This window comes from Eptatretus burgeri, chromosome 10, assembly GCF_056783735.1.
Source record: "Eptatretus burgeri isolate ZD-2024b chromosome 10, Ebu_testis_v1, whole genome shotgun sequence".
NCBI classification, from domain to species: Eukaryota; Metazoa; Chordata; class Myxini; order Myxiniformes; family Myxinidae; genus Eptatretus; species Eptatretus burgeri.
Window position 1 is genome coordinate 54,525,482 of NC_140970.1, and position 23,792 is coordinate 54,549,273.

At 42.4% G+C, this 23,792-nt stretch overlaps 1 protein-coding gene and 1 long non-coding RNA gene across 2 annotated transcripts in view; one reads left to right on the forward strand and one right to left on the reverse strand.

The window, feature by feature from the left end:
* Nucleotides 1–19,124, reverse strand: part of LOC147018602 (uncharacterized) — a 122,970-nt gene extending 103,846 nt beyond the window's left edge. The window contains exon 1 of the long non-coding RNA XR_015062466.1: nucleotides 19,017–19,124. This is a non-coding gene — a long non-coding RNA (uncharacterized LOC147018602). The remainder of the gene's footprint in view (nucleotides 1–19,016) is intronic.
* Nucleotides 1–23,792, forward strand: part of LOC147018600 (BAI1-associated protein 3-like) — a 315,606-nt gene that overhangs the window by 283,465 nt on the left and 8,349 nt on the right. Inside the window, 4 exon segments of the mRNA XM_085898430.1 lie at nucleotides 3,317–3,440; nucleotides 5,276–5,477; nucleotides 18,500–18,561; nucleotides 18,563–18,707. Of these exon segments, the coding sequence (XP_085754556.1) occupies nucleotides 3,317–3,440; nucleotides 5,276–5,477; nucleotides 18,500–18,561; nucleotides 18,563–18,707 (533 nt within the window).

Sequence of the window (23,792 nt, forward strand, 5' to 3'; positions counted from 1 at the left end):
CTGCTTCTGCTCTCCCAACAATGGATGGACGTCCTCAATGCCAGACATGAAATCAGAGCCATATCCTTAGACATATCGCATGCTTTTGACACGGTCGGGCACCCTGCCCTGCTCACCAAACTCTCTTCCTATGGTATCCAAGACCATCTCCACTCATGGCTCACAGACTTCCTCTCCTGTCGCAGTCAACGTGTGGCCCTAAATGGAGTTGTTTCATCCCCTCTCCCTGTCCAGTCTGGAGTTCCTCAAGGCAGCGTTCTGGGCCCTGTTCTTTTTCTGGTTTTCATCAATGATCTCTCCGACTGTCTGGAAAAATCCTCTTTATCTCTTTGCTGATGACTCCACCCTCTGCCATACCATCTGTCATCCCTCAGACCGGGAAGCAGCAGCTTCTTTGCCCACTGCAGATCTGGGTAAAATCACAAACTGGGCCAACACGTGGAACAAGTCTTTCAATCCTGACAAATCTCACACTCTCACTATACTATTTCTCTCTGAAAGGACCGTTTGGACCCCCCCCCCCCTTTGGAAGAAGTCTTCATTCAAGATTCTGGGTCTTACTTTCTGCCATGATCTTTCCTGGGAAAGCCACACTTCCAACCTGGCCTCAAAAGTTAGTCACCGACTGGGAAGCCTCTGTCGTGCAAAGTCCTTCCTCGGCCCACCTGATCTCCTGACCACATACAAAGCTTTTTTCTGCAGCCTGATGGAGTACTGCTCTCCCCTCTGGGCTGGTGATCCTGCCTTTCACCTTTCTCGGCTTCACGCTGTGGAAACCAAGGCATTTAGGATCATTGGTATCTCCCGCGATAAGGCTGAGTCTTTGGGCCTCTCACTCTCTCACCATAGGCAGGTCAGTGGTCTTTCTGTCTTCTACTGTCTCCTCTCCGGTCCCCCCCCCCCGCTCTGTCTGCGATATGTACCCCCCATATTTCCGCAGGGCGCTCAAGGTTTGCCAGCAACCCCCTTCTTGTAAAACTACCGAAATCACGAATCACTGCTCACCTTCACTCTTTTATTCCTCTTTTTCCCCGCCTTTGGAACAAATTCCCACACTCTCTTCAATCCCATTCTTCCCTCCAGCCTTTCAAAACAGCCATTCACCACCACCTCTTATGGTCCCCCATCCAAAGCTTCGATCTTTTCTACCCCCGTTAATCCACCCCATACCCACCTCCTTCAAGTCCCCTGCTTTCTTTCCTGAAAGTCCCTGTGATATCCACCTTGTATACCCCGTGTTCCCCGCCCATACCTCTCCCTTCCACAGATCTCCTAATGTGTCTGTTCCCCACTGTTTTCTCCTTCCTTCTCCCGCCCCTCTTGTTTCATGCCCCCCTAGCTATGCGTTGTGTGTTAGCTCTCATCCGAGCCTCAACAAGGTATACAAAAAAAAAACCATTTCTACATTAACGTTGTATGGAACAAAGTGACGTAGGTATTACTCCCATGTCCGCTTAATTTCATCTAACAGTCTTATTCACATTTTCAAGAAGTTGAAGAGAGAGGAGAGGATACCAAGAAGTTTTTTATTTTTCTTTCTTATTTTTTAATATTATGAGGAGATTTTTTTTGTTACTAGAAAAAGGAAGAAAAGGGATTCGTACCGGTATCGTACATATTTCTTGTGGATATGTGGCCCTAAAAAGGGCCGTTTGGGTTTGATTAAGCTTTTCAGCTAAACCCACGGAAATCCTCATCAATGCTTTCCTCCTCGAAGATGGCACATAACTCCTTGTCCGAATCAGGGTCGTGCAAGTCCCCGTCACTGTCACCGTCATTTGTAGCCTCCTCCTCCCAAATGATGTCATCTTCTGTACTGTCCATGTTGTTGGAGATGCAGTATTTCAGAAATGCTCGCTTGATGATGACGGTATCTCCTTCCACACCTTGACGATCCAGCCAGAGATCGGAAGGTTAACCTTTCTTATCCTCCTGCTCTTGGTGTAGATCTTCTCCCCACTCATTTTCCAGTCAGACCAGCAGCGACGTAGGCCGTCCATGAACAGCTTGTTGATGGACACATCGAGGGGCTGCAGGAGCAGTCATCCCATATGGGATGACGATGAGATCTGTGTTGGTCTGATGGAGCAGCGCTTTGGTGTCATCGGTCTTGTGACATCTGAAGACATCCAAGACTAGCATGCTCCATCGTCGGGAGAGACTGCCATCCGGCCTACTACTCCACACCGTGCACACCCAGGCCTGGACCAGTCCCTCATCTATCCACCTCTTCTGCTGTGCATGAACAATGATGCCATCTGGAAACTTGTCTTTGGGCAGTGTCTTCCTCTTCAACGTGACATACGGGGGAAGCTTACCACCGTCTGCAGTGCAGGCAAGCATGCCGGTAAATTGGTCCTTCTCGTGACCAGTAGTGTTGATTGTCACTTTGTGCTCCGCCTTCACTGTGATGGTGGTCCCTCTCCGTATGTTGAAGGTAAAGGGGGGGGGGGGTCTGGTCAGCATTCCCGATCCTGCTGAGGGGATATTCATGCTATCGGCGAAGCTTGATAATGTCGGACTAGAAGTGCATTATCTTATCAGTTATATCATCGGATAGATGTTGGGAGATATGTGTGCAGCGTCGAACCGACAGTTGATGGCATGCCGTGAACCTGTAGGCCCACGATGGGCTGGCCCTGAAGTCTCCAATGTCATCCTCCTTAAGGTGTAAGTCACATTTGCTCTACGGCGAGGATACGGCGGCCGTACGCCCTCTGAATTGACAGAAACGTGCGGCGGCCGCAGAGTTTTTGCGGTGGCCTCAGGGTGGCCCTACGCCGTTTGGCTATCTTTTACAGGCTGTAGGGGTCGCCGTGGAATTATAACGCGGAGTTATAACTTTTTTCATTTCCACGTTCGCCGTAGCAATTGGACAAGCCGAAAAAAAAAACTGGTTAAAAAAATCATAATAAAAATTGAAAAATTGAAAAATTGAATAATAATAAAAAATAATATTGAAAAAATAAAATTTTATGGTCCTGAGTTCGAGCCCCGTTGGCCGCTGAATTTACACCAGGTGGTGTTGACTTAGCCTGCCATCCTTCCGAGGTTGGCAAAATGAGTACCAGTGTACTGGTATGGGGCACAGCATCAGTGGCATAGTCACGCCCCAACAAAATAATAGCTACCCGGCAGCCAAGCTGACATCCGTAAGAAGAAGAAGATGGAGTTAATTAATTAAGTTAATCAGGCTGCCATTCTGTTTACAAGCAAATTAAGTACAGAAAAGCATTCATTAACTACTGAATTTTATTTTGAGCACTGCATGTTGTACTGTATATGTGTCTGGACAATTTGCTTTCACACCTTTCAGGTTATAGTGACCCATTTGTGAAAGTGGAATTATGTCCGAATCACAAATTCCCAGCAAGCAAAGTTTGCTGCACAAAAACCAAGCACAAGACTCTGCATCCCATTTTTGATGAAACTTTTCGATTGTGAGTCAAAAATGTATATTATCTATCTATAATAAATGTCAATGTATGTGTCAGTGGGTCAGTCAGTCAGTTGTGTGTGTCTCCTCCATAACTCCAAAACCATGAAACCTTGCGGCCTGAAACTGTGAAGGCAGACGAATGGAACACCGAGGGAGTGCATGAGTGAAAATTGGTTTGGGTGAATTTAAACACACCTTTTTGATGATAATTAACAGCCTTATTTTATTATCCTTTTATCAAGGTTCATTCTTGGTCACCTCGCTGTCCCTCGCTGGGGTCGTAATTCACCATTTTTTTGGGCCTGCTCAGCAATGCCTTGACTTGGAACAGGCTTCAACAGTTTCTTAATGATATATTTTTTTCACTTTCTTCACTCATATCATTGAATGCCTAACCATCAAACCTATGAATCACTGGATACATTGTTTATAAATACCCAGAGACACTAACGTTTGTGGTTTTATTTTACTTCTGCACATGCCATAAACTCTCGAATCTCTCAATCTCAGCCGAATTTCAAAATGTAAACTCTGCAATTGAACTTATCAGCGGTTCCAATTGCTGAAAAGTGTTCATTTTTCCAATTCGGACATTCCGACGGTCTGCGGGTGCATGGTATTTGTATGCAGATCGGCGATCGCTCATCGGTTGCCAAGCCAGCCGTTCCTTATCAACCGTTTCATTGGAGTGTTTGCTTGAGTGCTTAAGTCACTTGGCAAGCTTGGTTAGTCGTTTCCAAGCCATAGCCATGCATGGTGAAAGTATTTGCACTGTCACTAAATATATCGATCGACTTGACCAAAGTTCAGGCCCAACTCGCCTGCGTTTGGCCCCGCGCTGTCGTGCGAGCGGGGCCTTGGACGGTGGCTCGCTTACTGAAATTTTGCAATTTTATTTTGACGTTTCCCCTTTTTGTATGATCTTCTTTCATGATACAACCCGTTTCTTCAACATAGATAGATACATATAAAAAAAAATGAAATGATTCGTTTTAAAAAGTTTCTTCAACCATTTCATTGGAGTGCTTGCTTGGAGTACTCTTCAAGCTTCATTCTCAGCAAGCTTCCATGGAGGTCTATGGGGGGGGGGTGGGGGGGTTAACCCTTCAGAACAGGTACTTGCTCTCTTCAAGATCTACACACAATTTCAATGAAACTTGAGCACAACTTTCATCACCCATAATGTGCGAAAGTTTGCTCACGGCATGAAAAAAAATTGGGGTCGAAGGGGGTTTGCGGGGGGTTTGAGTCAGTGTTGCTCCTAATCCAGATGAGCTTCAGGATTTGCAGTCTCATTTTTTTAGATCTTCAGAAGTGTGTTCAAATCGTGTGTTCATTGGATAAACCATTAATTCTCGGCGTCCCCAAAGAAAAATGTCAAGTGGCGTTAAATCTGGACTACGTGGGGTGGGGGGGGGGGCATTGTATCAGTGCACAAACTCTTATCCACCTCAAAAGTATCGTCTCATCCAAAAAAATTGTATGATTGTAGCATCATGTGATGGATCCCCATCCTGTTGAAAGAATATTTTTCTCAATCTCGGAATTGGAATGTCATCCAAATAAGGAGCTAAAATCTCTTGCAACATCACAAGATAGTTAGCACCTGTGGCATTATCTTCGTAAAAATAAGGACCTATAAGACTGTCTCCATGAATTGCCACTGCACCATCACTTTAGGATCATATACAAAAAATGCAAATCAAATATATTTCCTGTTAGTCCAGACTTTTGAAAACGCCCTGTATCCTGCTCAGATTAAGTAGATATTGTTTTGTGGTAATAACACAAGCAGGATGAGAAAAATGAATTCCTGGTACGTTTTATTTCCTGCAGTGTACTCGGCCCAGAGAAATCGACTCAGAAATGCCATGAGCCCGAAGTGTTCATTCTGTTCTCTGTATATGACTATAATCTATTGTTCAGCAACGAACTTGTTGGGGAAGCCATCCTCGGATGGAGCAATGTCAGGGAAGGTGTTCTGAACTCCAACACACCAGTCCAGTTGCATCTCACATGCGTCTCCGATGAGGGTGAGATACCAGTATGTTGTTTAAATATACCAACATAATTGCCTGCCATTGTTTTGCCAAAATGCATTGTGCAGTATTGACAGCCTCGTGGTTTGAGTTATGCTCTCACAATCTTAGGGCATCGATTAAAGCTTACTTCCTGTGCTAAATTACGAGGTTATAATGTTCTCATTATTCAACAAGCAGTTCCATGATCATTGATCACTGTGAAAATGTGTGCATACAATATTTGTACGAACAACCCTTTGTACATGGAACCCAATTCCGTTGTACAACATTACATTGTACCTCTGTGTTAAAAACAAAACAAAAATAGGTACACAGATAAATGATGTTTTATTTTTAATGATATCGACATTTTTTCATTTGATGAAAGAACCCAAAGTCATGAAGAAGGATAGATAGGGCAGAATAGAAGTAGAGTGATGATGGTGGTATGAATAGTCTATTTTAACCCCTGCAGGTCACTTAACTGAATAATTGTCTCAATCTGTTCAATTTATCAGCAAACAATCTGATCAATTTTTGTTAATAAAAACTTGTTGCAAGTCCTTTCCTTATCATTCAGAATCTTTTATTGTATCCAACAAATGCATTTAAAACAACTGATGCCAGGCACAACAAATCCCGCCCATTTAAGGCATAAAGTTATTTTGGCGATCAAATTTAAATTTGATACATCCTTAACCCCGATCTTCACAAATATGCATTTTTCACTATAGGATTGTTAGGATTTTAAGTCACAAATAGAATAAGGTTCACTATAAGCAGAGTTTGAAGTAAATCGGATCATTTTTGACGAAGTTATGAGCGAAAAACGATTTTGACCTTTTCATCACCTGACCTTGACCTTTGACATAATTGGACCCAAAAGTTAATGGGGTCGTCCGAGCTTCATTACCCACCTGTGGATACAATTTGACAGTGTTTGAGCCAGCCGTTTTCCCGTAAAGTTGTATTTTCGTAACAATGTTTTAGCTTTAATGGAAAATTTGTAGTTTTGACTGATGACCATGACCCCCAAAACTTCGGACCCTACCGATCTTCACAAATATGCATTTTTCACTATAGGAATGGGTAGGATTATAAGTGACAAATAGAATAAGGTTCACAATAAGCTTAGTTTGAAATAAATCAGATCATTTTTGACTGATTATGAGCGAAAAACAATTTTGATCTTTTCGTGACCTTGACCTTGACCTTTGATCCAATTGGACCCAAAAGTTAATGGGGTCGTCCAAGGTTCATTGCCCACCTGTGGATTGAATTTGATGGTGTTTGCTAAAGCAGTTTTGCCGTAATGTTGCTAACAGACAGACAAACAAACCGGACGATTACAATATCCCGCTCCCTCCTGTATAATAACATTTGTAAAAGTGGGGTGGGATATTTTTTTTTCTTCAGATGGATTCCAACAATAAAGCACTATTCTTGTTTCTTGAATCAGTCGTGAAATCTGTCAAATGAAGGCAAGATTGTTTTGACTACACAAGAAGAGTCTGTTGTGTCAGTTCCTCCATCAGATGTGTCCCAGGTCCAGCCCTGTCCCCATGAAGAAGCTGTCTCATGAATGATACTTCAAGCTCAGTTTGCTTTTTAATAAGGCTCTAATAAAATCATAATTCATGCCACAGATACAGATGTTCTTGTATTAGCAACAGATAGCATACTTCATGGTTGTCAACTCTGGCTTGCCTTTGGACAAAGTACCCTTTTCAGATATATTGCAGCTCTCACCATATCTGCTTCTTTGGGAAATATCTGATCCTGTGGACTTCAATTTCTGCATGCTCTATCTGCATGTGATACTGTCTCTGCTTTCTATCGGATTAGCAAAGACTGTTTGAGAAGTATGGAGCAACCAACAAGTGTGGAAGTTGTTCAAGTGTCTGTCCCGTACTCCACATGAAGTTGCAGAGATGACCTGAATGAACGAGAGAGGTTTGTTGTACTGTTATACAGCCGTACATCTGCTCTGCTCACAGTGAATGGTTTTGCAAGTATTTCTTTGCTTGTGGGCATCGACAAATACACAGCATTACATCAACTAAGGATGCCCTGAGAACATGTAAAAGGGGCAGCATTCCAAGCTGGCCATATCTGGGGTCATACACTGATGGCAGATCCCACAGTACCATCACTGGGAGAATGGGGATGGATTGGAGATGATAAAAGTGGTTGGGCATCTTTCTGGAGTACACTTCAAGAAGCCTCTAAGCCTTAAGGGATGCCGTGAACTCATCAAATGCAACTGCAAAGAGAGTTGTACAGGCAGGGGCAAATGCTGCAAAGCAAATTTGCAGTGTACTGACTTGTGCTTTTGTTCTGGACAATGTGACTAATGGAATAACAATGTACAATTCCCTATGGCAATACCAATAACAGCGTTCATTTAAATGTGTGTTCCATTTATAACGATCTCTTCCCATAGTTAAAATGTGATGTATCATGAACAGTTTGTCAATCTGTTTTCTCAGAATAGTTAGGCAACATTGTTAGATTTAGATCAGCTCATGTGTGATCTCCTACCAGTCCTGGTATGTAGTTCCTCAAACAGTAATGTCTTCGTATAAGAATAAGGATACCTGTATGATTTTATGTATTTCATCTATAATGTATTGCATCTATAATTTGTCTACAATGCAAATGCTAAAAAATATAGCCATCTTCTATAATTTTACTTGACTGATTCCCTGATATATCTGTCACAGGAACTGCATCTATGTAAATACATCTAAATGCCTAAATATTAATAATGCACATTTGACAGGATCGGGTATTTGTACGTGCATTTTTGAGGGACTAGTGGTAGCTATTTGTACATGATAATATTGTTATGTAATTTTCAACAAAAATATGCATGCTCAGACAGTCGACCAATTAATGCCAATTTTGGGTTTGTTTCCTTTGTTGAATCATTTGTTTCTGACCATTTTTGAAATTAGCATACCTGAAACCCCAGCTATATACCCATTTTCATGCTTTCTGCCAGAAATGAACATGTCTTTCACATATCTGCCCCACTATTATTGTAACATCAAATGAATGGGCTCACGGAATATGGATATTGATGTCTCATCACATCTCAAAGAAAACGCCACCTTTAACAAGGCCAGCAAAGGCTTCCCGTGGGAGACTTTCCAATCTCATTCCTGTGGGGAGAACAGTTCAGTCTCGTAACATGATCATGCTCCCAAGCCTCTGTCCTCATGCTCTCAGCAACCTGCATTACTAAGGAAGATAAAATGACAGATGCAGTTAAGGCCCAATCTTGGTGCTCGAGATTAAATAATGATTTTAAGCCGGTTGCCCCTTCTTCTAGCATTAGTTGATAGACATTAATGATCCCCGGTCTTTTTCTAATAGGAGTGGAAGTTTTCCCTGGTACCCTGGCCAACTTCAAAGTGCCTGCCCAAACCTAAGGAGGGCACTGCAATAGTGGTATAGCCACTCTCCTAGCTGTGATGCCACCAGCAGCCACTTGATTCGTACAAATAATGAATTAATTAAAGCTGTTACATAATGTTATTCGTTTTATCTCACATGAATTTAAATAAACTGTGGGCTTTTGTTCCTTATCTGACAGAATGTTTCATTTTCCACATCCTGAAAGGACGTTTGGATGATGAAGATGCTCAAGAATTTGTTTCCAAGAGGAATGCGGTGGCTGCGAAGGCTTGCTTGAAAAATAAACGCATCATCAATGAATCGTCATCCTGAATCCAACCAAACTTGATTAATCTTTTCAATTAAACCTAGAGCTGTTTGTGAAAACATACTTTTCTTTATTTTGCATTTTAAAAGTTTAATTTCATCCAAAACAATTAGTTTAATTTGGCAGCACATTTCAGATGTTAAAACAATCTGACATTTTGATGATTTGAACACCTATGTTTTTAGCTCCCTATTTTTTCCACCTGTTGAACCAACTTCCACACTCTCTTCAATCTCATCCTTCCCTCCATGTCTTCAAGGCAGCTGTTCACCACCATCTCAGATCACCCCCCCCCATCAAAACCATGATCTTTTTTACCCCCACCCCCAAGCACATCTTTCCAAATTTCCAGCGTTTCCTTCCTGAGAGTTTCCTTCTGAATCAATCTTGTCCACAACATGCATCGTTTCCTGTCCCCTGTTCCTCCCCACACACATTGTTTGTCCAACTCTCTCACTACCTTGTCCTTAGACTCCACTGTTCGTGTTCCCTCTCCCCTCCCCCTCTCTGCTGTTCCTTTTGTTCTTTTGTGTCCTGATCTATTCAGTGTTTGAGCTCTTCCACGAGCCTTGAACTTGTATACAAAAAAGAAGAAAACAAGCTATAGCACTGTGCTGCTGAATGTTAGGGCTGGTGAGATACTGATAACATAGAGGTATGCACACTTGCCTTTCAGCTGTCTCGCCTGGGTTAGATTCTTGGCCCAACCATAAACTGTCAGATTGGTTCTTCGCAGGCAGGCCGGAATATTACAAGGTGCGCCATTCTTCAGATGTTCTTAAAGCTCACAGTAGTTGAGCAGTAAAGATCCCATGGTGTGTTTTGCAAAGAGTAGGTGAGTTCTCGCCTGCACCCCTGAATAAATCACAAATTCCTGCTACCTCCAGTTGAACGACAGGCCTGGCCAGCTCATTTGTGAAAAACTTGGGCCAAAAACGTTGCCTGGCCGACTACACCAGAAGGTGGGAATCATTTTAACCATTAAAGAAGTAGTAGTAGATTGTGCTGCTGAATGTTAAAAGGTGGTTATCATGCCGTGAGAAAAAAAAAAAAGAGTGAAGATAAGTGTCTGCTTTGTAGTTAATCAAGTCGTAATATTTATGAGATGTCTTCCTTTCTTTTTCATTGCTGAAATTAAATTACTAACTGTATTACTGTTTAGGTATCCCTGTTTCAGAAATAACCATTTGGAATGAATTGAAAATGTGTTTTTAATGGGAAGATTGTTGAAGCATATTGTCAGTGGAGAATTTAGCAAAAAGAAAAAGCAGTTTTAGTTATTTCTTCTTTTATATCTCCTGATAAAGGTTCTTGTTGCTCTGCTTTGAATTAATAAATAACTGCACCTCACCAATCATTCAGTCCCTGTATTGAACTATCCCATCTTACGCTCAATGCTTCATTAAATTCTACAAAGTCATGCTTCAAACAATGGAGGTGATAATTGGGTTCGTTACGAATTCTCATCTGGTACACCGAAAAACAACACATTTTACACAAGAAACCTTATTTTGGCAAAAATTGTCTTGTTTGCCAAATCAAAGTGTTTTTAAATACAAAAGCTTGTTCTGACCCCGTTTTTTTTGTTCAAAATCACAACTCCAATGCAGAATCGTGTGTATTTCATCAAATCAAATGGTGAGTATTTTAGATTGTAATAAGCAAAATAACACATTTTACACAAAGCACTGTATTCCTGCACAAACAGTCTTATTTGCAGAATTGAGGCGTTTTTAACGCATTAGCTTGTTCTGACCCTGTTTTTTTTTTCAGAATCACGACTCCAATGCAGAATCGTGTGTATTTCATCAAATGGTGTGTATTTTAGCTTGTGATAAACCAAATAACACATTTTACGGAAGAAACCTTATTCATACAAAAACAATCTAATTTGCCTAATACTCACGTTTTTCACAACACATTAAGTTGCTCTGACCCTGTTTCTTGTTACAAATCACTATTGTAATGCAGAAACGCAAGTTTTTCCTGAAATAGTGTGTATTTTAGCTTGTTCTAAGCAAAACAATACATTTTACACAAGAAACCTTATTCAAGCAAAAACAGTATAATTTGCATAATACTGGCATTTTAAAATTGTTCTGACCCAGACTTTTGTTAAAAATCACTTTTCTAATGCAGAAACGCATGGTTTTCTTGAAATATTGAATATTGTAGCTTGTTCTAAGCTAAACTATACATTTTACACAAGAAAGCTAATTCCTGCAACAACGGTCTTATTTGCCTAAAATAAATGTTTTTCACAACACATTAAGTTATTTTGACCCTGTTTTTTTGTTAGAAGTCTATTCTGAAGAAGAAACGCGTGTTTTTAGACCCTTGTGGAGGATCTCCAAGTCTTACTCACGTTGTTGTTCTTCATCTTCTTCTTATGGACTTTTTTGTTTCACAGCCTAAAGTTTTCATCGAAACTTCCTGAAACTTGGCACATATATGTAAAAAAAATACCCTGTGCAGACAGCAACCATCTCCGATTTTGAAAATTCCTCCAAGAAAAAAGTTATGACGTCAAAATATCTCCGCGAATGGAAATCTCCAAAAAAATTATCTCCGAAACTTGGCAAGCTTTTTGAATTCTGTTTGCAGGAATTGAACAGGGCATTAGCAGAGATGAATTACCGCACATAGATACATCACTATGACGGCATATCAATTTTTATGACGTCAATCCTATTTTTTGACATATTTTCTTTCACAACCCAGAGTTTTCATCGGATCTTCGTGAAACTTGCCATGTATATGCAGAAAGCCCACGCGCAGGCAGTAACCATCTCCGATTTTGGAAATTCTTCAGAGAAAAAACGTTGACATCATAATATCGCCACTAATGGAAATCGCCTATACCATTATCTCCAAAACTAGGCAAGCTGTTTGAATTTTGTTTGCGGGAATCAAGCCGGGCATTAGCACAGATAATTTATCGCAAACCTGATACATCACAATGACGTCATATTCGTTTTTATGACGTCTCATTAAGAGGACAAGGATCTTAGCTCATTTGAGCTTGTTCTTGAAATCGTTTGTATTTTATCTTGTACTCAGCAAAACAATAAATTTTACACAAGAAACCTTACTCGTGCAAAAACGGACTTATTTGCCAAAAACAAGCATTTTTCACAACATTAAGTTGTTCTGACCCTGACTTTTGTTAAAAATCACTTTTCTAATGCAGAAATGCATGGTTTTGTTGAAATATTGAATATCTTAGCTTGTTCAAAGCAAAACTATACATTTTACACAAGAAACCAAATTCATGTAACAACAGTCTTATTTGCTTTAAAGTTTAAGGCTTAACCAAATGTTTATCATAACACATTCAGTTGTCCTGACCCTGGTTTTTGCATTAAATCACAACTGCAATGCAGAAACACATGTTTGTCTTGAAATAGTGTGTATTTTCCTTGTACTAAGCAAAACAAGACAGTTTACACAAGAAACCTTACTCATGCAAAAACGGTCTTATTTGCCTAAAACAAGCGTTTTTCACAATACATTAAGTTGTTCTGACCCTGATTTTTGTTATAAATCACTATTTTAATGTAGAAATGCATGCCTTTCTTGAAATAGTGTGTATTTTAGCTTGTTCTCAGGAAAACAACACATTTTACACAAACAAGCCTATTCATGTAAAAACGGTCTTATTTGCCTAATTAGAAGAGTTTTTAACAAACAAAAAAAACAAACATGACAGGATGGAGAGAGTAATCACTTGCTTTAGCAAGATCCATTCCCAACTTGAGAGGAACTATTGTGTGATTAGAAAATAGGTACTGGCCTTGAACTGTCACATTAAATTATACAAAAGTGAAATGCAAAAATTCTGTGAAATGCTGTCACAACCATTTCCATCCTTCTGTATTAAACAGACATTAGAACTCCATAATGATCAGGCCTCCCTGTGGTGCCTCATATGATTTAAGGCAGCTGAGTGACAAACAGCTAGGTGGTTGGAAAATTTACAAACATGTGAGTTTGAGCTCACCCAATGACCATGGCGAGAATTTGTCCTGAAGGCCCTGTCATAGTCACACTTGATTTTGGATGAAACAGGGAATGGGGAGAGAGGAAGAAGGTGATGAAGGTGAGCTCTTCTGTTTCTGTGTTGAATATATGCACTGGAAGAGATGACAACACATTGGTTCAAACTCGTAGAGTGGACTGTGGATGTGTTGAGAGATTCTAAAATATCCGAAAACAATCGACCATTTTCGCATGAAAAAATTCTCCATAAGCCGAGGCTACAATTATATTCAGTATATTGTTGAGAATATGTATAGAAATGATATGATAACTGTAATAATCCCAGTTATGTGAGAAAGGGCTTGTCAAATGAGGATTCCTTTTGTGTGCGTGCAAAATCTAGGCTTGTGTAAGAGCATTATGACAGAGGGTAGAAAGACAATGTACTAACATTGGGACAGTGGAGCAATATTTGGACACAAAAATCAAGGGGAAGAATGAACAGGTAAAGAGGAGAAAGCAGAAGGAAGGGAACGTAGTAACCTCTAAGTAAGAGGGTTGGGTTGTGTAGGCTTAATGGGATAACACAAACTTTATAACTTTAAGTTCTTCAAGTTCAGTCAGTTAAGTTGAAGTCAGTTAAATTTAAGTTTAAGTTCAGTTCAGTTATTTAAGTCCTTTAAGTTCAGTCATTCAAACTCCTGGGTTTCACAATCAGCCATGATCTTTCTGGGGTAAACCACATTTCAAAGTTGGCCTCCAAAGCCAGCTGCTGACTGGACAACCTCTGTCATACAAAGTCGCTCCTTGGCACACCTGAACTCCTATCCACCTACAAAACCTTCCTCCACAACTTGATGGAGTACTACTCTCCCCTATGGGCTGGCTCCATCCATCCATTGGGACCATACTCTGTGTAGAGTGTTGTTGCTGCCGAAGCAGTGTCCTTGGCTATTGGGCACAATCCTGGATGGGTCGCCACTCCGACACAGTATACCAGCATGCTAGCACTCATTTTGCCGACCTCGGAAGGATGACAGGCAGAGTCAACCCCACCTGGTATTAATTCAAGAGCTGAGTGGGATTGGAAGTCAAGCTCTTCAGATCCCAAGCCCACCACCCTAACCATTAAGCCAATACCAGGCATTATATGGGCTGGTTCCCCTGCCTCACAACTTACCCAGCTTGATGCCACAGAAACTAACGCCTTTAAGATTATTTGAATCTACCGCAATGAATCTGAGTCTCAGGGCATATCAATTCACCACTTAAGACAGGTCGGTGGTCGCTCTGTTTTCTACCGCCTCTTTTCTCATCTTGCACCCTCTGCTATTTCCATGCTTTGCCCCCCTCAAGGTCCTCAAAAGGCCCTCAAAAACGATCAATGATTCTGCAGGGCTTACATAGTGTACCAGCAGCCCCCTTCTGGTGAAACTACCTAAATCCATCATCACTGGTCACTTATCCGTTCCTCTTTTTTCCCACCTGTGGAACCAACTTTCACATCCTCTTCAATGTCATTCTTCCCTCAAGGTCTTCAAGACAGCTGTTCACTACTATCTCAGATCATCCCCAATTCAAAAGAATGATCTTTTCTACCCTCATTAACTCTCACCCCAATCCCTCCTACTTCAAAATTTCCAGTTTTCTCTCCTTGGAGTTTCCTTCTATATCCATCATGTCCACACCATGTGTCCTCTCCTGCCCCATATTCCTCCCCACACCTGTTGTTTGTCCAAGTTTCCCTCGATCTTGGTCTTCAACTCTGCTTTTGGTGTCCCCCCTCCACTACGACTACTTTTTTGTGTGCGTCTCCACTCTCTACTGTTCCTTTTACGTGTTTTGCATCCTGTTTTCGTCTGTTATATGCTGATGCCTTCAATGTATTGGCTCTTCCACGAGCCTTGACTAAAAGGCCAAAGGTCTTAAAGGGTTTTCTTAAAAGGTCTTAAAGGGTTTTCGGGATTTTAAAGGGTCTTCGGGTGTTAAGGAGTCTTCAGGGTCCTCAGGGTTTGGGGTCTTTAAGGTCTTGTCTTTGTAGGTCTTAAGGGTCTTTAAAGGGTCTTCAAAGGTCTAAGGAAGTCTCAACAGTCTAAATTCTAAAGGGTCGTAAGGTTTAAAAGGTACACTGTAATAGTACGTAATTAATACTCACATGTGGTGAGGATGCAACTGACGTTCAAACAGTTTCACGGACGATGGAGTCTTAAGGGTCTTGAGGGTCCTCAAAAACGATATAAGTTTTAAATTTCAACGTACATGATACTTCAAAAAGTTCTGGACAGATTATGACAACCTGGTGGATGAGTTGGTTAAGTGACAAGAACAAGCCGATTCGATTTTGGTTCAGGTCCAGATGCAGATTCGGCCGATCAGTGGGATACAAAACGTGAACAGCTCTGCCTGGCGGGGGTGTGCGCTCCACCGAGCTCCTTTCTAGCTACCCTCACTCGAGGAGAAGGTATTGCATTTGCGTCCGTTTGTCTGTCTCTCTGTCTGTTTGTGACTTGGTAAAATAAATAAATAATTTTTGACAAGTATGTTAACCACTTATGTTTGTCTGTCTGTCTGCTCACCTTTAATCGCCTACAGATCACGATTTTAAACCGATCTTCACAAAACTTCATTAAATGGTGGGGTTGGTGGTCCGACAGAATCATATTTACTTTTGAGGTCAAAATATCATCATAGGCCAAAGGTCAACAACTTTTTCAAAATAAAATCCTCAATTTTCATCCTATTGACTTCAAATTTGAAGAGGATTTGCATATCAGGTCACTGAATTCAACCACTAAACTATGTTTGAGGCCAACATCGGCCAAAAGGTCAAATTCGGCCCAAAATTTCTAAAGTTGTCAATTTTCATCTGATTGACTAGAAATTTTAACAGGATTTTCATATCGGCTCACTGAAGTAGAACCACGAATTATTTTTGAGATCAGCATATGCCAAAAGGTCAACATTTCGGCCAAAAGTCAACAACTTCGGAGCCATTTCTAAAATCCTCAATTTTCATCCGATTGACTTGAAATTTGAACAGGATTTGCAGATCAGGTCACTGAATTCAACCACCAATTATTTTTAAGGTCAAAGGTTACCATTGCCCGAGATTCTAAAATTGACAGATAGGGCCAAAAACTATGGATATCATGATATCTCAAAACGTTGTGGACGAGTTATGACAAAGCTTGGTGGATGAGTTGGTTAGGTGACAAGAACAAGCCGATAATATTTTGGTTCAGATCCAGCACATCATTGGGATACAAAACGTAAGCTGTTCAGCCTGGCGGAGGTATACGCTCTACCGAGTGCCATTCTATTTTGTTCTGTTTTGCCAAGCGTTGCTCTATAAGTGCTTTTTTATTTGTTTGTTTGTTTACACACAATGTGAGTATGGTTGTTTTTTTTCCTGTAACCGCTTGTCGGATTGACAAAATTTTCACTATCGGAGCGACTACTCATGTAGAATTACCCTCAAACATTTAACAATCTACTTCTGCAGAATGGCTGGACAGATCGAGGGGAAACTTCACAAACATGTTCCCCAAGCCTTGGGTATACCAGGGTGTTCAGCAATAATTGATAGGTCCCGCGGTCTGGCAGCCATATTGGATTGAAGGAAAATCTTTTCAAAAGTCTCTCTTGAACAGCTTCATCGACTGACGTGAAACTTCTAAATTACAATCGAGTAGTGATGGGAAATAGAAGTTTTAAATTTCAACCCGATCGGATGAATGGTTTGCCAGCTCGAATTATTTAATTTTTTGAATCCGGGTTCTTTTGGACTTTCTGGTTGTTTTTAGATCCTCGTGAAGGATCTCTAAGTCTTACTCACATTGTTGTTCTTGTGGACTTTTTTGTTTCACAGCCTAAAATTTTCATCGAAACTTCCTGAAACTTGGCACATATATGTAAAAAAATACCGTGCAGACAGTAACCATCTCAAATCTGGTGTTGGCGCAGTGGATAGGGCAGTGGCTTGGGATCCAAAAGGTCCCGAGTTCAAGCCCCGTTGGGCCATTGAATTAATACACCAGGGGGTTGACTCAGCCTATCATCCTTCCGAGGTCGGCAAAATGAGTACCAGTGTACTGGGCCGGTGTATACCCCGGTTAAAAATAGGTATACCATATCCCTGTGTCGTAAGGGGCGACCAGGGTTGCGTCAGGAAGGGCATCCGGCGTAAAACATGTGCCAAATCACTATGCAGATCATACGGATGATCCGCTGTGGCGACCCCGAATGGGAGCAGCCGAAAGAAGAAGAAGAAGAGACAGTAACCATCTCTGATTTTGAAAATTCCTCCGAGAAAAAAAGTTATGACGTCAAAATATCTCCACTAATGGAAATCGCCAAAAAAATTATCTCCGAAACTTGGCAAGGTTTTTGAATTATGTTTGCGGGAATTGAACAGGGCATTAGCAGAGATGAATTACCGCACATAGATACATCACTATGAGGCATATCAATTTTTATGACGTCAATCCTATTTTTTGACTTTTTGTTTCACAACCCAGAGTTTTCATTGGATCTTCGTGAAACTCGCATGTATATGAAGAAAGCCCACACGCAGGCAGTAACCATCTCTGATTTTGGAAATTCTTCCGAGAAAAAGAAGTTGACGTCATAATATCACAGCTAATGGAAATCGCCTATACCATTATCTCCGAAACTAGGAAAGCTGTTTGAATTTTGTTTGCGGGAATCAAGCCAGGCATTAGCACAGATAATTTATCGAAAACCTGATACATCACAATGACGTCATATTCGTTTTTATGATGTCATCATTAAGAGGACGAGGATCTTAGCTCATTTGAGGTTGCTTTTTTTTTTAATAAGGCTCACTTGGCTGTGCCTGGATTAGTTTGAGGGTGGACGAGTAGCAGTTGAAACCCGAATCCTTTCCAGGATGACGTCATCTTCGCGTTTTGTTTGTCCCGCCCGGTTCCTTCTGATGACTACAATGCTGTACTGTACTTTCAATATTTGATCTTCCATTTGATTTGAATTTAATTATTTTAATCCAATTCTGAATTAAATTGAATAATAATAATAATCAACGTCAAAGGTCTTCATTCATTGTGCATTCATTCATTCCTTTTTGTTTTTGCCATCATTCATTAATTTTGTATCTCAGGCAACTGTTGCCCTGAATTATTATAAATCCATAAAATGTTGTCAAAATTTCTTCCTGGGATGGAGCGACGAAACGATGAATATTAACACACGCAATCAGAATGCCCAATCCGAAACACTGAGACGTGCCCCCATTTTCCCGCCTCTTATATCGAAGGAGATTTGCTGCACGGGATCTGCATGCAGGGCACGCCCAACACAGTGTGGATCGCCGAAGCCCCGCCCAGCACCGCATCGCGACCATCCAGCGGGCCGGGAAAGGTGCAGAGGCGGCGAGTTGGTCTGCAGAGCAATCGAGCAAAACGGCAGCCGCGTGAGAGGAGAGCGACATCGGCGCGCATGGGGGCCATGGACACGTCTGGTGCCTGACACACACACACAAGGTGCGCACAATCCCGCGCGCTCTGTCGTCTCTCCTCTCTCGCCTGCACGCGTCACTTTTACTTGAAATGAGGCCACAATATATATATATATATATATGTAATAAAAACAGGAAAGGCACCGTGAATGGATTCTGCGCACCCGCTTATTTATTATTTATTAATCATTGTGTCAGTCTCTCCCTTTGTGCATTTTTCATTTCCAAGCAACCCTGGCGATACGTCGCTAGTCGCTACCACACGCGATATCGCCCATGTAAACGGCGTTACAAAACAGGTTTGTTACAAAAAAAAACCTCCCTCAATCGGGCTTGTGAAGATGAGGGATGAATGACCTTATTAGGTGAGCGCCACGTTCGCCGAAAGGGGCGGAGCCTGGAGGCAGCTACAGGACAGCAGAGAATCCCGTCCTCGTATTCTTCTTGTTCTTCTTCTTCTTCTTCGTCTTCTTCTTCTTCTTTTTTAATGTCATGATTGTTTCCTTTCATTTCCTTCACAAAATTATACTAAACTGAAAAAAAAACCTGACATCTCCAGAGCGCTTCCGTCAGTTCCGTGTCTCGACAGAAAGCAATTGCTTAACATGAAGTTCGTACCAGGCTGCAGAGTGCAGACCCTGCCCACCTGGATGGAGATCGAATAACATGGCAGCAAATAATAGCATCAGCTGCCGACGACAAAGTGGTCATACAGTTTCGTTTGCCTTTTTACATCCGGCAAATACGACGTGGAAGAGAGAGGGCACTCAGGTCGCACCGGGTTCAATTCCTGGGCAAGTAAAACCTAAAGTAAATTTCTTGATGCTAAATGTCTCTGGATATATCTCACCATAAGTGGGATGAACCTGGTTGATAGTCTGGAGGATCTCATTGAGGGAAACCGTTGTGTCAGTGCGGACAGTATGTCATCCGTCGGACGTTGCTCGAGAGAATGTTGCACCGATTGGATCTCAGTTGTGTTGTGCGGGCCACAGTTCCCACACGATAAACATTCACCTGCGCAGGTGTTGCCACTTCATCCGTGACGACTGTCCTTCAACTGTGAAAGGCCAACCATGACTTCATATTATTACCTGCGCCACTGAAAGTAGATGGAGGTTATGTTTTCACACCTATCTGTCCGTCTGTGTGCAGAATATCTCAAAAAGTTGTGGACGATGGATTCGGATGAAATTTGGTGGACAGGGACGAACCGATTCGATTTTGGTGAAGATCCGAATATGGATCCGGCGACTATAATTTTTTAATTGATTCTTCACCATTGATAGATGAGGCCAAAAACTTTCTCTGGCATGTTATCTTAAAAAGTTGTGGACAGATTCGGACAAAACCTGGTGGACAAGTTGGGTTTCTGACGTGGAAGAATTGATTCGATTTTGGTGAAGATCTGAAACTGGATCCGGATCCGAGGATTTTTAAAATATTGGTTCTTCACCATTGAGAAATAGGGCCAAAAACAATATATGTCATCCATCCATCCATTGGGACCATCCTCTGTGCAGAGTGTTGGTGCTGCCTGAGCAGTCTCCTTGGCTTATTGGACACAATCCCGGACAGGGCACCACTCCGACACAGTACACCAGCATGCTGGCACTCATTTTGCCGACCTCAGAAGGATGACAGGCAGAGTCATCCCCACCTAGTATTAATTCAACAGCTGAGTGGGATTTGAACTCAGGATCCTAGGATCCCAAGCCCACCACCCGAACCATTAAGCCAACACCAGACATATGTATATAATCATGATATTTAAAAAAAGTTGTGGACGAGTTGACAAAAGTAGGTGGATGAGTTGGTTCTGCGATAAGAACAAGCCAATTAGACTTTGGTTCATGTCTGGATCGAGCTCCGGCCGATCAGTGAGTCAAATCGTAAACTGTTCAGCCTGGCGGACGTACCCCCACTATGAAAGTAAATTAACTCTGCCGAGGTATGTACCATAACAGAAGACCATCAGATTGCATTCCATTTTTCTGCTCATTTTTCCACATCTCTTCACCATATAAAACACTGATTTTACATTGGAATTTAATTGTTTCTTCTTTGTTTTTCCTGAAAGTTTTCTGGAATTCCAAATCTTTAATAAAGAGCTGGGCGTTGATTAAGCTTTGCTTGAGCAGAAAATGGCAATGGAAGTACCATATAAACTCGAAATCGATAATAGTGTGCGTGCGTGCGTGCGTGCGTGCGTGTCCATAGCTCCAAAACAATGAAACCTCGCGACCCCAAACCCTGCATGCATACGAAGAGTACTCAAAGGGAGTGCAAAAATGAAAATATGGGTGTTTGGGTTAATTTAAATACCTCTGTTGAAGATAATTAACGGCCTTAATTAACTATCCTTTATCAAGGCTCATCCTTGGTCACCTCGCTGTCCCTCGCTGAGGTCTTCATTCACCATATTTTAGGCCTGCTCAACAATGCCTTGATTTTGAACAGCCTGCAACAGTTTAATACCGATAAAAAAAAAATTTCACTTTCCTCACTCATATCATCGAATGCCTGATTATCATACCTATGAATCGCTGGATTCGTTGCTATGCTTATAAATGTCTGGAGATGCCAGCATTCATGGCATTATTTAATATCTGCACATGCCATAACTTCTAGAATCTCTTAATGTGAGCCAAATTTCAAAATTTAAACTTCTTTTATTGACTTCAGCAGGAGTTCCGAATGCTTAAAAAAAGTGTTAATTTCTCCAATTCGGACATCGATTGGCATTCCGGGCGTCTCCGGGTGCCTGGTGTTTATATGACCAATCGGTGATTGCTAATCGCTTGCCAAGCCAGCCATTCCTGATCAACCCTTCTGTTGGAGTGCTTGATTGAGTGCTTAAGCCACTTGGCAAGCGCTATACAATATTCACACTGTCACCGAATACATTGATCGACTTGAACAGAGTTCAGGGTCCACTCACCTGCGTTTGGCCGTGCTGCGCCTTGAGCGGTTGTTCCCTTACTGAAAATGTGCAATATTATTTTACACCACATTTCCCATTTTTCTACGATATTCTTTCATGCTATGACCCGTCAATTTGGCATAGATTGATACATATAAAAAAAATTAACGTTTCGTTTTTAAAAGTTTCTTCAACCGTTTTGGTGGATTGCTTGCTTGGGTGGTGAAGCCATTCAGGTGAGTAGGTGAGTGCTCTTCAAGTTTCGATGAAGATACCATGGTTCAGTTCTCCATTGGGACATCTCCGTAGTTAGCAAGACAAAATGAATTAGATGATTACAATGAGTAAAAAATGTTTTCAGTTGTTACAAAGCAATGAATCGCCACATCCAGTCATGATAGCTGTGTACGCTCACTCTAAGCTGTCCAGCCTGGGTTTGAATCTCGATCAAGCTTTAAACTGTCATCCCGGTGTTTCACAGGTATGGTGATTCATCAATGTGTGTGTTGTCTCTCGGATGGATGGTAAACCATATGTCACATCTGCTGGAATCCCCCCTCTCCTCTCTCCCCCCCCCCACCACTCTCTCCCTCTCTCACCCCTCTCTCATTCCTTTCCCATATATCTCTCTCTCTCTCTCTCTCTCTCTCTCTCTCTCTCTCTCTCTTTCTGTCTCTCTCTCTCTCTCTCTCTCTCTCTCTCTCTCTCTCTCTCTCTCTCTCTCTCTCTCTCTCTCTCTCTCTCTCTCTCTCTCTCTCTCTCTCTCTCTCTCTCTCTCTCTCTCTCTCTCTCTCTCTCTCTCTCTCACCTTTCTCATTCTTACCTCTCTCCCACCCCTTTCTCATTCTTACCCCTCTCCCTCTCTCTCCCTGCTCCCCACCTCTGCCCCTCTCTTAAGGGGACTGTTAAGGACTGACAGTTTAGTTTTGAATCTTAAATGGCTTCCCCATGGCTTCGCATGTAAGAATCAGATTCGGAGTGAGCCGACCGGAGGGGTGCAAAGATTGTTGCATATTTGGGTATGTATGTAGGCAGGCCTTTGCCATGTAGATAGCGTGGGTTTTAAATGGTCCTGCCCAGTTTTATATAGAACCCGGTGGTTAAAAAGAAAATGTTGCTGTCTGGGCACATTTTATCGCCATTCCCTTCCCCTTTCCTCATGCTGCCTTCCCTTCCCTGCCCCTCATGCCACCATCCCTTCCCCTTGTGCTGCCTTCCCTTCCTCTCCCCATCCCTTCACATCACCTTTCCTTCCCCTCATGTTGCCTTCCCGTCCCCTCGTGCTGCATTCCATTCCCCTCCCCTCACACTGCCTTCCCTTCCATTCACACCACATTCCCTTCCATTCACACCACATTCCCTTCCCTTTACACCACTTCCCTTCCCCTTACACCACATTCCCTTCCCTTCACACCACATTCCCTTCCCTTCATGCTGCTTTCCCTTCCCTTTCCCTCATGCTGCCTCCTTCCCTTCCCCTCACCCTTGCTTACCTTCCCTTCCCCTCACGCTGCCTTACCTTCTCTTACCATCATGCTACCTTCCCTCCCCCTCCCCTCATGCTTACCTCCTCCCAAACCCCTCCCAAACCCCCTCGCCTCTCCACCTCCTATGGACATCTCCGGGAGGTCTCCTTGTGCTGTATTAACATGCTGTTATAATGTACCCCATGTCGTTCAATCCTGTACTACCCCCCTTCCCAACTTTCACAACAAGTCCCACAACCAAACGCAAGTCAAGAAGCCATCACCTCATGTTTACCTTTTCCTAAATGCCCTCCTCCTCCCCACTCCCCCTTCCTCCCTTTTGCCCTCCTCTCTCCCTTCTCCTCCTCGCTCCCACTCTCACCCCTCTTCCTAGCTCCAACCCTTCCCACTCCCTCCTAGCTCCGCCACCTCTCCTTGCTCTTCCTTCCCTTCTCACTCCCCTCTCGCTCCTCCCTCCCTTCTCATTCCCCTCTCACTTCTCCCTCCTCTCTCTCCCTCCTCTCTCTGACTCTCCCTCCCTCCCTCCCATCTCGATCCTCTCTTCCCTCTCTCTCTCTCTCCCTCCCTCCCTCATCTCTCGCTCCTCCCTTCTCTCTCTCTCTCTCTCCTTCTCCCTCCCTCCCCTCTCCTTCCCACTTCTCCCCTCCCTTCCTCTCACTCCGTCCCCTCCCTTTTTCTCACTCCATCCTCTCTCCCTCCCACCCATCCCCTCTCTCCCTTTCC